The sequence below is a fragment of the Penaeus vannamei genome, chromosome 14, assembly GCF_042767895.1.
Source record: "Penaeus vannamei isolate JL-2024 chromosome 14, ASM4276789v1, whole genome shotgun sequence".
Classification (NCBI taxonomy): domain Eukaryota; kingdom Metazoa; phylum Arthropoda; class Malacostraca; order Decapoda; family Penaeidae; genus Penaeus; species Penaeus vannamei.
The window spans coordinates 31,447,570-31,462,073 of record NC_091562.1 but is presented as its reverse complement, the minus strand read 5'-3'; the positions used below and the strand labels follow the sequence as shown (position 1 = coordinate 31,462,073).

At 36.4% G+C, this 14,504-nt stretch overlaps 1 protein-coding gene across 3 annotated transcripts in view; it reads left to right on the top strand.

Moving 5' to 3' along the window:
- Positions 1 to 297: 297 nt before the first annotated feature.
- Positions 298 to 14,504, top strand: part of Rubicon (run domain Beclin-1-interacting and cysteine-rich domain-containing protein rubicon) — a 16,888-nt gene continuing 2,681 nt past the window's right edge. Inside the window, exons 1-12 of one of the 3 annotated variants that reach the window (XM_070129853.1) lie at positions 298 to 428; positions 662 to 797; positions 1,076 to 1,301; positions 7,523 to 7,600; positions 7,953 to 8,119; positions 8,455 to 8,587; positions 9,551 to 11,269; positions 11,499 to 11,715; positions 11,956 to 12,069; positions 12,500 to 12,675; positions 13,429 to 13,577; positions 14,127 to 14,309. In XM_070129853.1, coding sequence (XP_069985954.1) covers positions 341 to 428; positions 662 to 797; positions 1,076 to 1,301; positions 7,523 to 7,600; positions 7,953 to 8,119; positions 8,455 to 8,587; positions 9,551 to 11,269; positions 11,499 to 11,715; positions 11,956 to 12,069; positions 12,500 to 12,675; positions 13,429 to 13,577; positions 14,127 to 14,309 — 3,386 coding nt within the window. In that variant the 5' untranslated portion in view covers positions 298 to 340. Of the gene's footprint in view, positions 798 to 1,075; positions 1,302 to 7,522; positions 7,601 to 7,952; positions 8,120 to 8,454; positions 8,588 to 9,550; positions 11,270 to 11,498; positions 11,725 to 11,955; positions 12,070 to 12,499; positions 12,676 to 13,428; positions 13,578 to 14,126; positions 14,310 to 14,504 lie in introns of all 3 variants that reach the window. The other 2 variants (XM_070129852.1, XM_070129854.1) reach the window with 2 other exon arrangements.

The following is a 14,504-nucleotide window of genomic DNA, read 5'->3' as shown; positions in this document are numbered from 1 at the left end:
CCAATCAGAAGAGGAAAGCGAGGGAATCATCTGTTCCGTTCCAGTTGGTGTTTCCTGGAACGGAAGTTACCCTACAACTCTTGCACGAATTCGCTACAGATTCTTATCATCGGTTTTTATATTGAATTCCTACATAAATCTTTCCTTTTATAATAAAACCGTGTGTCATCTTGCAAGAAAAGCGGAAAATTAATGTATTTAATAAAAGGCAGATAATAAAGTTGTTACGAATGCTAAAGAAACAGATGGACAAACACAACATAAAAGTGTTGAATGAAGAACTATCACTCCGGAAGTGTTGATATAATATCCGGTGACTGAATCAGAGATTTCCAACCTTATGGACACTACAAGGTTATGGCATGTGACAAAGAACAGGCGGCAGTTGCAGTGTACACTTCGTTTGCGTTGTGCACGTTTTGCAATTGGTAAGCTGTTGTCAAAATAACAAGTTTTATCTTATTTGAAACGAGTGATATCGATCATATATACATTCTTGATTAGATAATGTTTTAAACGATGGCGAATTTAATTTAATTACCCGTGCGTACGGTACACCATAAAATCATATGACTAAATGTGAGTGGAATATAAACCTAAATTACTCAAAGATTAATGAATTCGCATTTTAACCCTTAACTCATCCCTCTCTATATACAAGCTAAGTCCGTATATCATCTATCAAAAAGTAAAAAAAAAAAAAAAGTCACACGAGTTGAATACCAAAAAACCCGCATCGGACCACAACCGACCAAACACGGATCAGCTGACGAGTTTGACGTCCAACGCAACAAAGAGTGAGTCTCAGGGATTTTTATCTTTTTCGTACATATTTAGAATAATTTATAGTAGATTTATTGATAAAATGTCAACATAAGTTCAGTAGCTACTCAGAGGATAGTAGAGTTGGAAGTAATTGATCAGTGTCTACGTGAAAGATATGATACAGAAATATAACATGGATGGAACGAGTTACACGCATGAAAAAGGAAAGGGAGAAGTGTATTGTGCCCACGACTGACAAGCAACTGTACTAATTCCTATGATATTAATTGACGTGTTCATCTCGCAACAGTGATTCTGGCAAGCTGCAGACCATGACAGAGGGTGTCAAAGAACCACACTGTGCCCATCCTAAACACCGCTCCTGTGCATGTGGCCATAGGACTGAGGACTGGCAACATGGCAACGTGCCCAGTGTTGCCATCAGGGATCAGTGTGTGGCCATTAGAACGTTGCTCTCAGATCTTGTGAATACCGTGGGAGCTGTATTAACTTCAAGACCAAAACATGTGTGGCAGGTAAGGTAGAGAATTATATAAGCAGAACTGTCATGAATTAAATGAACTGGTATATGTAAGATATATTGATGCTATGCAGAATGATGGTAAGGACATATTGCAAGTTCTGATTGAAGTATTTAATGTTGATTAGAACTATGAAACTCAAATGGTAGGTTAGTGTGTTAGCCTTGAATGACTCCAATTTCTAGGCCTTGTCTTATTGACCCACTTCAGAGAGCACCTTATGTCTGTGGTCAATAACCCATTGGATCTGGTGGTATAGGTTACTTTTAGCAACACATGGATACAGAGGGAAATGGACGGCATCTTTTAGAGTGTAAGAAATAGTTTAAGTTGCACCGGCCTAATATTCACCACTAAATGACAAAAATATCCCCTGCATAGCAACACTCAAGAGTCTAAGTAGCTCATCTTCTTTACCTTGCCTGGAAGAACAAAACACTGACTGCATAACGTATTACTGTGATATTCCAAGTAGTTCATGCTTTACCATGTTCTTGTCGAATTTATAATTTGCTAATTATCAGTGTCTGCTGTTACACATTTATGCTTTTAAAGTTTTATTAACCTAGTAATGAAAAGTGTCCCACATATGAGACACCCGAAAAAATAAACATTACCAGGCGTCCCGCTAGTGTGACACTGTATTGGGGTTCGCGCTCCGACGCAGCAGTGGGCCGCGCGGATTTTGTAGCTGCCCAGAATCTTTTATTTTCTACTTCAAAATATACCAGCAGTAATGGGTTAAAGTTATTACACTTATTTTACGTGTTATAAGATTTATCTGTACATTTTTTTAGAATGATCTACGTATCGTGTGTTTCAGACTTTTAGTCATCACACACGAGGTTCGACAGCTCACCAGCCATTACGTGTCAGAAGGCCAGAGAGAAATGTTGCATTTCCAGTGTTGCATTGATTCTGGGTTATTCTTAAGCCTATATGGTGGCAACAAAAAAGAAATAAACTTTAGTAACTATCCCAGTTTGAAATCTGAACCCATCAAGAGCCCCAAATGCCAAAAAAAGTGATTAAGGGAACCGTCCCTGGTGGTGGTGGTGGGGGGAGGGGATTTTGAGTCGGAGTGGTCGAAAATGTGTTATGTTTAGTTTCATATTTGTATACGAGTGCAGAATTACCCATGTGAATATAAACTCCCATAAATAAAAATTTAGGCAGTGCACGAGGCCAGAATCCTGAGTCTCATTGCAACTGTCAGCCATTTTCACCCTTCTGCACTCTTGCTCTACAGGTGTGAATATGATGCATTGTATTATGACATTACCTATTGAACTGGATCACAGGAAGATAAAAATGTCTTATTATGGCAGTTTCTTCCCAAAGTGAAAGATTTATAATATGGAGAAATTAAGAAAAATTAAATAAAATTATGCAATTTTTCAAATTTCTTTCCCATAAATTAAAGTAGATATGATTTGATTTTGACATATTCATTATGCAAGTATGTTTAGGGTTTGATTATAATTCTTGAGCAGTTACAAGTCTGTATCTCTGAAAATAAATTTGCAAAAAATAGATATTTATATGGGCTGGGTGCTCACCTGCATCAATGGCCATCTTAGAGGGACCCAGCCAACAGAGTTCCAAGCATCGCCACCACTTAAGACTTTTCTGAATGCAATAATTTTAAGTGTGTGCTTTCATTTGAAACTAAATAATCTGTTAAACATCATTATGTAATTATAAATTCATTTTATGAAATAAAATAAATGAACAGACAGTGTATGATATAAACTCCAACGGTAGGCCTATAAATATATGATACCTATTTTTATGTCACAAGATGAAGTGTCCACGATAATATAAGTGATTAGTATTTCAAAATATTTTTGATGTATCAATGTTTTCTGAACAGTTATTTCTAACATGCATATATATGCATATACACATGCAAGTACATGTACCTTTACATTATTTTACACATTTAAACAAATGTATACTCCTGAAAACATTAGTAAAAGAGGTATAAAACAAGAAATAACTGATCTTATATAATGGTCATGTTGCCTTGGGTCTGGAGTTGCCCATTTTGATGGGAGACATTTCTTTGTTTGTTTCTATAACTCAGAGACTAGTGATCATATATTTGCACAAAACCGTGTATTAAAAAAAAAAAAAAAAAAAAAAAATTGAAGTTTCTACGGCAATGAAGTGGTAAAGATTCATAAATCAAATAATACAAAAAATGGAGTTCAAATACCCACCTTTTTGTTTCCTTTTTTTTTTTTTTTTTTTTTTTTTTTTTGAGCTTTGGTTGGTCCCTTGTCCTAGAGCTCTTAACCAATTAAATTTTTGAATATGTCTGTAAATCTCTTAAAAATGCATAGACAACACTTTTTTTTTGTTCTTTCTTTCTTTTTTTTTCTTTTTTTAATTATTATTTGCTTCCATTTTTGTATGAATAAAAAAAATATATATATATATTTTTTTTTTGAGGAAACTAAATAGAATTTTCCAAAATGCCTGCATAGATGTAGGAATTCATTGATTTTTTTTTTTCTTTTTTTCTTTCATGACATAATTGCAGGGGACATCACCCACCCTAATGGGTACCCCTCAATTTAGAGATGGTCCCCTTAAAAAGGAAGCATCATGCCAGGAGCCAGCACACTTCCAGTCACAGCTTACACACTTTACATTCCACACTCATTTATTGATAGAAATAATGCAAAGGCCCTCCTCTAAACACCAAATGAGTCTAATCACACTCCGAAAAGTTTGTGCACTCATGGCGAGTCTTTTCCATCATCCTGGCCTTCGCTCATGATGGCAAGTTTGTGTCACCTGGCCCTTCACCCAGATTTTTCCTTGAGGCAATGGTCACGTCACCTGGATCATTAGGGTTGAGAGACAGATTATTAAGGTATGCTATTTGGATGATATTGCAGTTTTGGACAGATATGAAATCTAGTGATAGTAGAATGATCTTCTGCTGATTTGCATCAAAATTCAAATGAATTTTAATTTAACCTTGGTTACAATCCATTTATGTCAGAATTATATCCCCAACAGTAAAGGGGGAAGTGGGGTTTAGAGGTTTTGCAATCTTCATAATATGAAAATAGGCCACATACAGTATCTGATTGCCAGTTTCATAGAAAATCTAAAACCTTTTTATGATCTCTGGCTTCATTGATCAGCAAAATTAGAAAACATGTCAACAGATGTGGGACCTGCTCGGAATCTGCCTGTGCGCCAGCCACGGCCTGCGACATAATTGGAGCGTGAGCTCCGATCCAACGTCACACTGGCGGGACGCCCGGCGATGTTTATTTTTCTGGGTGTCTCATATATGGGACACCTGTCGTAAATGGGTTTAATCTTTAACCCCTAATGCAGCGTTTGGAACTCCTCTTGCTCGTTCAGAACAGCAGGACAGCAAGGCTGTGTTCAGAACCTCTGAGGCCTTTATTGTCCACAATACAACCAGGTCAAATATAAACATTCACTATTTTATCATAGGTAACTTGCCTTCCACTGACAAACACTAAAACTCTTTGATAACAATAACAATGGGCCATAAGATTACCTACCTATATATTGTGGTTGCTTGCAACTGTCATTGTTTATATGAAAATGCTATTGTGACGTCATGCTCACCCATTTGCGAAGTAGGGTGAGATAAACAACTTGTCCAGGAAATCATAGCATCTTTACCAACTTGTCCAATTAGTTGGACAAAGAGTTTCGAACACATCATAAGAGACCAAGATAGCAGTGTTTTATTCATTGACTGTAATTTTCCAGCTTTTTTGAAATCTCCTTATTAAATCTCTGTAAATGAGCTTCAAGGCTTTTTGAGATTTCAAGAAATATACCACAGAAACATAAAATATTTCCTTTTTGGTAGTGTGGCATTTTGTCCGACTGCATACCTCAGTTATGAAGACTGGTTGTGGGTGAGCAAATACATTTAGTGATCATTGCAGTCTAGTGATTACTGTCAAATTTTTACCTTTGGCACACTATCGATGGTCAGCAAGACTTCACTAAGTATTTTTTGGTGGATGGTTAATCTTTCCTGAATGGATGCACTAACCTAGTTGAAGTGATACTCTTTAAGAAAAAGTTGTTGCGGTTGTTTGTACAAGAAATGTTCTGCAAACCCGAACGGTAACCCCACAAATAAAGGAAAAAGATCTTGGAAAGCGCTGCTCAAAGCATAAGTCCACTCAGTCCTCCTGAGTTTCAGCTCTTGATCTTGCTGTGCATACTGAAATGAAAACAATGCAAGAGGGGCAAAGCCCCCCAGCAACCTTCCCTTGGACAGTACACCCAGTCATGGCAACTTATCCCACTAGCAATGGTACATTTTCAAGCCGAAAATAAGATTTTCTGGGTTAAATTGTTGAAAAGATTGTTACATGGGGTTGAGGACTTAGTCTCTGGCGAATGTGCATTGTAAGGAATTACCCCAGGAAATTATACCTTGAACTGCTTCTTTATTTGATTATAAAATGTTAAGGAAGTCAGTAAATAGAATATGATATCTTGATCAAACTAATTCAAATTTTTTAAGACTCAAGAATGGATTAAAGCATGACTTTCTTGCTTTAATCCAATAGAATGCCAACAGTTTAAATTCCACCTTGATAGGGCACAGTATCATGTGACTGTTCTAGCTTCATTGCTATCATCATTGGCTAATGTCAAAGAACATCAAATGTGTGTGTTCTTGGACTGTTCTTCATTTAACCCGTTGGATCTGGTTGCGTCATGGAAATCACAGTGCAGAAAATACTGGCAGCAGGTTATGAAAGTGGGCAATATCCTGGGTATGCAGCGTGTAGCTAGGCGCACAAACACTCTTGAGTGGTAATAAGACTCTGTGCCTCCCTTTTGCAAAGTCATTTTGTATTAACTTTTCTAGTTTTTTTGCCATTTTCTAATGTCCATATTTGTCTTTTGATTTACTTTATCTAGATGGTAATAGATAATTTCCTTGCACAGACTCCATATCATAACTCAGTGCAAGAAAAAATAAATATTTAACATTTGGTTATTTGTGTCATATATCTTATTATTTGTAGTTTTCAATTTTCCATGATACAACCTGTGCTGCCGATCACATCGGCCAGGAATATGATGCAGAGCATGGAAATGGTGTCCTCCCCGGAGCCGACACTCTAACAGTCACAGCTTATGCACCTTACCTTCCACTTTCATTTATTGATGGGAATAATGCAGAAGCCTCTTTCTAAGCATCAAATGAGTTTAATCACACTCCAAGAAGTTTGTGTCCTCATGGGGAGTCTTTTCCATCACCCAGGCCTTTGCTGATGATGGCAAGTTTGCATCACATGGCCATTTTGTCTGATGACGGTATGTTCGCGTCACCCAGCCCTTGACCCAGATTTTTCCATGATGGGACTGCAGTGTTATCAAGATCATAAGGCTTAACAATAAGTTGCTAAAGTCAAGGTTCTACTAGCTAAACTCATTTTTGGTCACTTGCTAACCAGCTTCCCATTTGGTTTCATTCCTGACTTGGTGTTTAGGCTGGGTTAAAAACTGCATAATAATACTGAAACTCCTAAGTAGGCTGTGGATCACCTCTACGTGTGAAAAGCTTTGCGTGATTTTATAAAAAAAGTTCATTGTTTCCACAAGATGATGTTAATCATGAAAAAAAAATCTATGCTTAGTTTCTGATGTATTTATCAGGTATGCAGAGTGATCTGGACAAGCATATGTCCCTTTTTTCTATTTTTACATTTACAAGAGGTTAAGGTTTATTGAATAGTTGTAAATTGAGGGATCTTACATGTTGAAAGTAATGATCAAGAAGAAGGTACATAGCCTTACCAAAAGGGATATAAATCAGTGATTCTGAATATGTAACAAACAAAGTTCACATTCTACAATTTTAAATTTGGTTTTAGCCACCAGATAAATCATAAAGATGGGAGTAGAAAGGTGTGAGAGCATATGGTTTACAACAGCAAAAAATATTTGCTGCAAGATATCAAATTAGAACTAGAAATTGTCCAAAGTAGTAATTTTGTATGTTATAGCTATGCTTGGAGACATCAGAATGAAAATTGTATAAATTATAATATTTAAAAGGAAAAATACTTACTGTATAGCAATAGTGATCTTTGGTAAACAAAAAACTTTTATAAGGTCATAGGAAAACCCAGAAAGTGCATCAGAGAGCCTGGATTTATTTATTTATTTTCCTTTGTTCTTTTCTGTAGGTATATGGAGGCTTCCAGAGGATATACGAGGCAACAAAAAATATTTTTTATCATGGTTGTATACATTCTGATACTCAGGTAAATATGATGTGTGATTTTTTATCAGTAGTTATTTGTCATCATATACCAGATTTGATTCAATAGTGTTTGAAATAGTACTTATTTTAAGAATGTCCCATAATGATTTCTTGCATTATACCTTTTAAATGATTGATTTTAGGAAGAATAAAGCTTCCAGAAGTAGCATTTTTTAAAGCAAACAACTGTAACCAGTGTTATTGCATGAGATGATTAACAATATTGAAATCTATGGTTAGTAGAGTCTTAGGTAATTAAGTGAGTGTCCATCCAACCCACTTTTTAAAGAAAGTAAGGGGCCTATCATCAGATTTGATTAAAGAATATACGATATGAAATATTTAACTTGCAGGGTAATGCAGATATATGGCCCTTTGTGGTTGGACTGCGGGTACTCAGTCCAGTGTTGGGGCCATATGTGGAAGTCTCTACTGTTTCCAAGCCGGCTGATGAGTGGATCCGTTCTTCCCTGCAAAAGCTTCAATTGGCAGCAAAGGTTGCAGCTTTAACTATTGACAAGTAAGATTTTCATGTTTAAAACTCAAGCATATATTTTGTAATTCTGTTTTACTCTCATTCTTGTTTTATAGTTCTTGTTTTTATTTTTGTTCTTATTCTTATTTTTTATTCTTGTTCTTCATCATCTTTATTTTGATAACTTTGTTATATATATTGATAATGGTATTATTATCATCATTGTTGTTATTCCTTATGCTTATAATGATTCCTTATTCTGGTATCAGTAATGAGTAAAACAAATTAATCAGTGCTTTAAGAACTATATCATAAACCCAAGTATTTTTTAAACAGTTCTTATGATTTTAAATTAATTCACATTTAATGCTCATTTTCAGGGATTATGTAAAGAAACACTACCAACCCTGGGCCTTATTATGTTCACCTGCTCATACTGGAGCCGTTATTAAATGTCTTCAAGCCTTAGAAGAAAATTCACAAGACCTTTTAGCAGACATAGATCCAAAATTGGTGAGCATAGTTTGATGCCTTAATGTTTGTATGGATAGTTCAAGGTAGTGTTGTGCTTGTGAAGGTTCCCTCTGTTGTGTTGCCGACAAAACCTATTTTGACCGATTTGATCCTTTCTTGGAGCAAAGGTCATAGAGATATATTGATTGCAAGTCTTGGTTTATGTAGATTTTCATGTTTTTTTATCAAAGGGAAATAATTTTTTTAGCACCCTTTTTACAAAGAATTTTATTCTCCCTTCCTACTTCCCTCCTTCCTTCCTTCTCTTTTTCTTTTTGCTTTTAATGTAAAAAAGGTGTGAAAACACTGCCACTTGAATTCTTTACAGTATATCTATGTAACAGTGGCTCCATAAAAAGCCTTTAGAATATTACATGATATTATATTTTGCACCATTATTTATAGTAACTGAAGGTAAACTTTTACAAATATCCACAAAGCAAGAAAGCATGCATTTGCAGTTGTTTCTTTATGTAATATTCTTTTCGTTTCATGTTTGTTATTTGCAGAATAGCCTTAATGGTTACTTGTATTTCAATTGTACTTCTCTAAGTATTTTCATTATATAACACAATATTCTATTTCTTTGTTTAGGAATTTTGTTTAGATAGGCAGTTAGTGATGTATTGATAATGGAGAACCTATACCTTCAATAAGTGGTTTTGGTCAAAGACACTCAAATGTCACACACAAAGAAAATATTTACTTTTGATGGTTGAATTTGAACATTATCGTTTTCTTTTACTGTTATTGGAAAATATTCTATTGTGCTTTAAAACATACCATTTCATTTTATTGCACCACACCCATACACATTGATCAGGAGTAAGATATGGAATGCATCTTAGTTCATTCTCAGGATATTGAGTTATTATTGTTTTACATTGCTTATTACTTTCCTGCAGTGTTGGCCTGTTTGTTATTATATTAATAATAATCTTATTTTCATCTTTCTTTTCACAGTTAGTAGGAACACAATGGATGTCTCTTGGTACTGCAGTCGAGTCTATTCATCGCAGGCCTTCTGGTTTACCTCGACACTTATTAGATGGTCATTCACTGGAAAAGAAAAATAAAAGCCCAGAAAAAAGAGATGCATCATCCTTACCAACCAGTCCCATAACTGATAGGAACTGGTCTCCTATGTGGCCTTCTCAAAGTGACGATGAAAAGAGGAGAGGAGAAAGAGGGTTTGTTGAGACTCCCAAGAATGATAGAGCTGCTAGTAAATATGTAACCAATCCTGTAAATATTAACAGAACTTGCAGTCGGAGGCTGTTCCCAAATGATAACTTTGTGCCTTTGCGAAGAGGAAAATCAGAGGCATCCATCAAGGTCTTCCCTAAGGGACAGTTTCATCCCTGGGAACAGCCAGTGAGGAAAGACCAGCAGGAGGACCGCAACATAACTCTCATGACCAGAGAGAGTCCGGATGGCAGCTCAGGGAGCTCTGACTGGCCTGCAACAAGCCCTGTAAGTCACCCTCCATCATTCAGCAACAAAGATATTTCTGAAATATCTAGTTCAACAATAGCCAAGCTTGTCCAAGGAAAATCTCCAGCTGAAAGTGTAAATGGAACTGGAGCAAGACCAAAGGACTCAGTAAGTCCTCAGCCATTAGTCATTCAGCAGTTCCATGATATAAGCGATAGTGGAAGTGGTCCTAGAAGCAATATTTCTCCAAGTTTATTGCAAGTTGACTATGGAGGAGAGAATACTGCTAGTGAAGGAGAGGCTTCCTCATTATATTCTTTACATAATCAGAGAGCTGGTCTTGGATTCAGGACACCGCAACTCCGCCGTCGAGCTAGCAGTTGGCGAATGATGTCAGCACCTGCAGATAGTGACCAGGATAGTGAGGACACCACAGATGGGTCTGTGCCTCAAGCCTCAAGACGTAGAAGACGACTCACACCTTCTCAGCAGCGTTCAGGATTGTCTGTGAAATTGTTAGTAGACAGTCGTGGCATTTTAATGGCTGATGAAACTCAGGGAATAGAAGAACAAAAGGGCTCCCAGGAAAAAGTATCTGAAACCTTTGTTGCAGATCTGCCGTCCAAAGGACAAAATAATCCAGAATCATCATCACTTCCTCATCATTCCACTTTGGATCCGTCATCAGAGCTGGTATCACAAACTTCCAAAATAAACAAACCTGAAAGAACTCTCCAAATCTCAGATCAAGTCAGCAGTGTTGTTCCACATATGACATCAACACCAGTGACAGCAGCTCTTCATCCAGACACCACTGATGGCATAGCCTTTAGTGCACCAGGCAGAGTCTCCAAACCCTCAAACTTGGAAATCCCAGAGATTACCAAATCAAAGAAGAAGACTCACGGGCGTTCAAGATCAGATGGAGCTCAAGAACTGGTTGGAAAATTAAGACTTTCTACTTCCAATACTGAACCAACTCTAGAGTCAGGAGTACCAGGGAAAAATGGGGGAAGCAAGGAAGATGTTGGTTCAATACTGCCAAATCCAGTTCGCAAGAGATTTATGGAAGATGGAGGCCAAAGTATTACTCCAGCTGCAGATTATGGGTTCTTCCCTCGGCCACAGCCTGGCCAAAGTCTCATTGGATTTCTGTCTTCAAAGGAATTTCATAAGCCATATGCAGAACTTGACAGAGAAAATGCTCATTTCAATATCTCTGAAGCTGTGATTGCTGCTTTAACACAGGTAGTCTTTTATTAGTTGTATTTCATGAGTAAAGATTTGTTTCCTTGAAAACAGTAATATTTATGATATATTTAATTGTTTGTTAGTTTTATTTAAATTTAAGGGGATTATTGTAACTGAGAAACCAAGACTATAGGAGTTTATTTTCAAACTTAATTATGTTCTAAATTAATATTCCATGAGTAGAAAAAAAAACAGTCATAAATTGGTCTTTTCATTCTTGATGCAGATGCAATTTGATGCTTGGACTCGGGATATAAATACAAACCCCATCACGGCCGAGGACAGTGATGAGGAGATTCGTAATCTACAAGCTCGCATAAGGGAAAAGCGCCGCCAGAAACTCTCAGGGACTGCAGTTTCTGCTTCACCATCTACAAACACACTTACAGAATCTACTTCTGATCCACAAAGATGGGTCCGGAGTCAACCTTTGAAAGTTGAAAGTATGTCATGTAGGTTTATATATAATATTTAGTTTCTTGTGTTGATTGTTGCTTTGTAGTGTCTTATACTCATATGGTTACTTTAATATTTATCATGATTACCATTATGGTGTTTTTTCATTGTTCTGGTTTATATAATGAAATGTTTGTTTCATATTCTTAGTTTTGTCTATGTGCTTATTGATTTGATTAACTTTATACAAATTTTTTATATCAGTCCACAAATTATTTAATCAACAGGCACAACAGACAACAGTGTGTGTGAATCCCCACAAAGTTCAACTTACAATAGTGAGAGTGATCTCCTGTCAGACTTTGAGGAGGAGGATCATAATGGGTCTTCAGTATATAGAGGTATGATATATTCTTGTTGTAGTAGTTTCAGTATAATTTTTAGTAATATGATTTTCTTTCTTCTTCATCTTCCTCTTCTTCAGAGCAATGTAGATGTTACCATTTTTATTTTGTTTCTTGAATATGAAATTATGTGTGTGTGTAGTCTCAATATAAAAGTTTCTATCTGTAATAGAAGTTGTACATTTTAGTATGTTTACTTACCATTAAAGTTGTCCTTATTTCTGTAACCAGTTTTCTGTTCCTAGTGTACATTACTTCATCTGGTGTGCACTTATCTGAGAACAACAATTACCATACAGAATTTTATCTTTTATGGGTTAACACTGTGATTATTTTTCTTAATGATTAGTGTATTGAGTGTGGTGTGTAAGAAAAAAATAACATGCATTGATTTTGATGTAATTTTTTTTTTTTTTTTTTGTCACAGAAGAGACTACGCTACCTCTTTCAAGGAAGACTTCTGTGAGTGACTCCATCATTTTCAAGGGTGATTTAACAGCAGAGAATGTTGCTCTCAACCTTCTGAAACATTTTAGTGACCAAAAACTTCCAAAGGCCTCAGAGCTAGAATGGCTGGTGTCAGAACAAGAAGCTCCGCAAAAGGTACGAAATCTGGTTTTTATTAACTTGAAGATATTGAAGTGCAAAGGGAGAGTTTACCCAAACTAGGAATAGCATGGAAAATGGATAGTTTTATAAGCAAATGGACACTCAGGCCTAAATTATGTTAGATCCTAGTGACTATTCACTCATACCTTCAAAACCTCTAAAGCATACGGTCTATGATGGGCTTTGTCATAATATACAAAAATATAAAAGTGAGAAAGGGCTTTGTAAAGTGAGGGGATTATACTATGTATATTATGGTTTTGTTAGTATGCAAAATTAGAACAAAGATAAGTAAACACTGATTATGAAAATAAGAAAAGAATATGGACTTATTTTTGTTTCTTTTATGTCTGTGATAGTTTTCATAGCATAATCTATAGCATCCTTGTTTGTTTTATTAGAATGGCATATATGGAGCCATGAACCTGAATAATGGAATTTTGCCCGCTAGGAACAGCTATGAAGTAATGCAGGTTTCAAAGACATGATCATCATTCAAAGAAGAAAAATGTGCTTGTGAGAGTGAGTGAGTTAGTTGCCCAAAATGGATAGGTCTAGGGTAGTGGAAAAGATAAATATTACTTATTACTTATTTTTACCTTTGGGTATCCCTTTGGGAATTCACAAACAAAGGAGCCAATTCTCTGTATCTTTCAGCAAAGTGTCATATTTGTCAAATGATTGTAAAGTAGTTTTTGACAGGAAACATTACATGTAGCCTTGACTTTAATTGTTTCTCTCTTACAGCTTCTGCCATTACCAACCAGTGTTGCAGTTAGTCCTGATGACAGTGGTGCCCCTAAGGATATCCAGCAGCCACAGACACAACTAAGGGGCACCTCTGAATGGGCACCTCCAAGACCACAGCTTATCTTGACCTTGCACACCAACACAAAGTTAGTACTTTTAAGCTTTTTTTCTCTCTTTCTCTCTCTCTTCAGAATAAAAATGGTTGAATTAGTTCCTATGTCTTAACCCATTGGCGTCGGGTGTCACGTACGTACATGCCATGGCTGTTGTGGACCATACGCCGGGGGCATCTTGCCATGCCCATTCCCGCACTACTGGCTTGTCGGACGGAGGTTGTTTTCCTCCACTAGTAGCGGCTTCATTTATATGGTAAAGATTTTAGGCAATGGCACCTAAAGTGAAGGTAAACCTTCAAAATTTTAATATTTTTATAAATTTTAGAAAAATAAAAGCTTTTAGGTGCTATATGTCGCTCGCAAACTACCGATCGAGCTGGGCGCAAACAGAGGAAACTGCCAGTGCGCGCCAACAAGCCGGCGCATACGTAAACTTGACAAAATTTTTACCCGTTGCTGATGGGTTAAGAAAAAAAAAAAAAATTTACTATCTTTATTTAATATTACTTGTGGATACTGAACAAAAGCCACAGATGCTCTTTACATATTTTCTCTTTTCTGATTTTATCACCTTTTCAGACGCTCTGTGTTAATGGGGACTCAAGGATGGAGGTGTGCTGGGTGTGGAATGCGTGTATCTGAACGTCTCAGTCGACATTTCCGATTATGCCATTATCTCGGTCGTTACTTCTGTACAACTTGCCATAGTAACCAAACTGCCATTATTCCTGCCAAAGTCCTTCATAAATGGGATTTCAAATTGTAAGTGCATCCATATTTTATATTATGTTCATGTGTATGTAATTCTAAGAGTCTAAAGTGTATAAAAGCTAATTTATTGCTTTTTAACTTTTGATTTAATCACTCACTATATGATTACTAATTTTATAATTAAGAACCAGGCCCTGGTTGAGCTCTCTCCTCACAGACTGCAGTCCCCTTCAAATATAGGCTTAG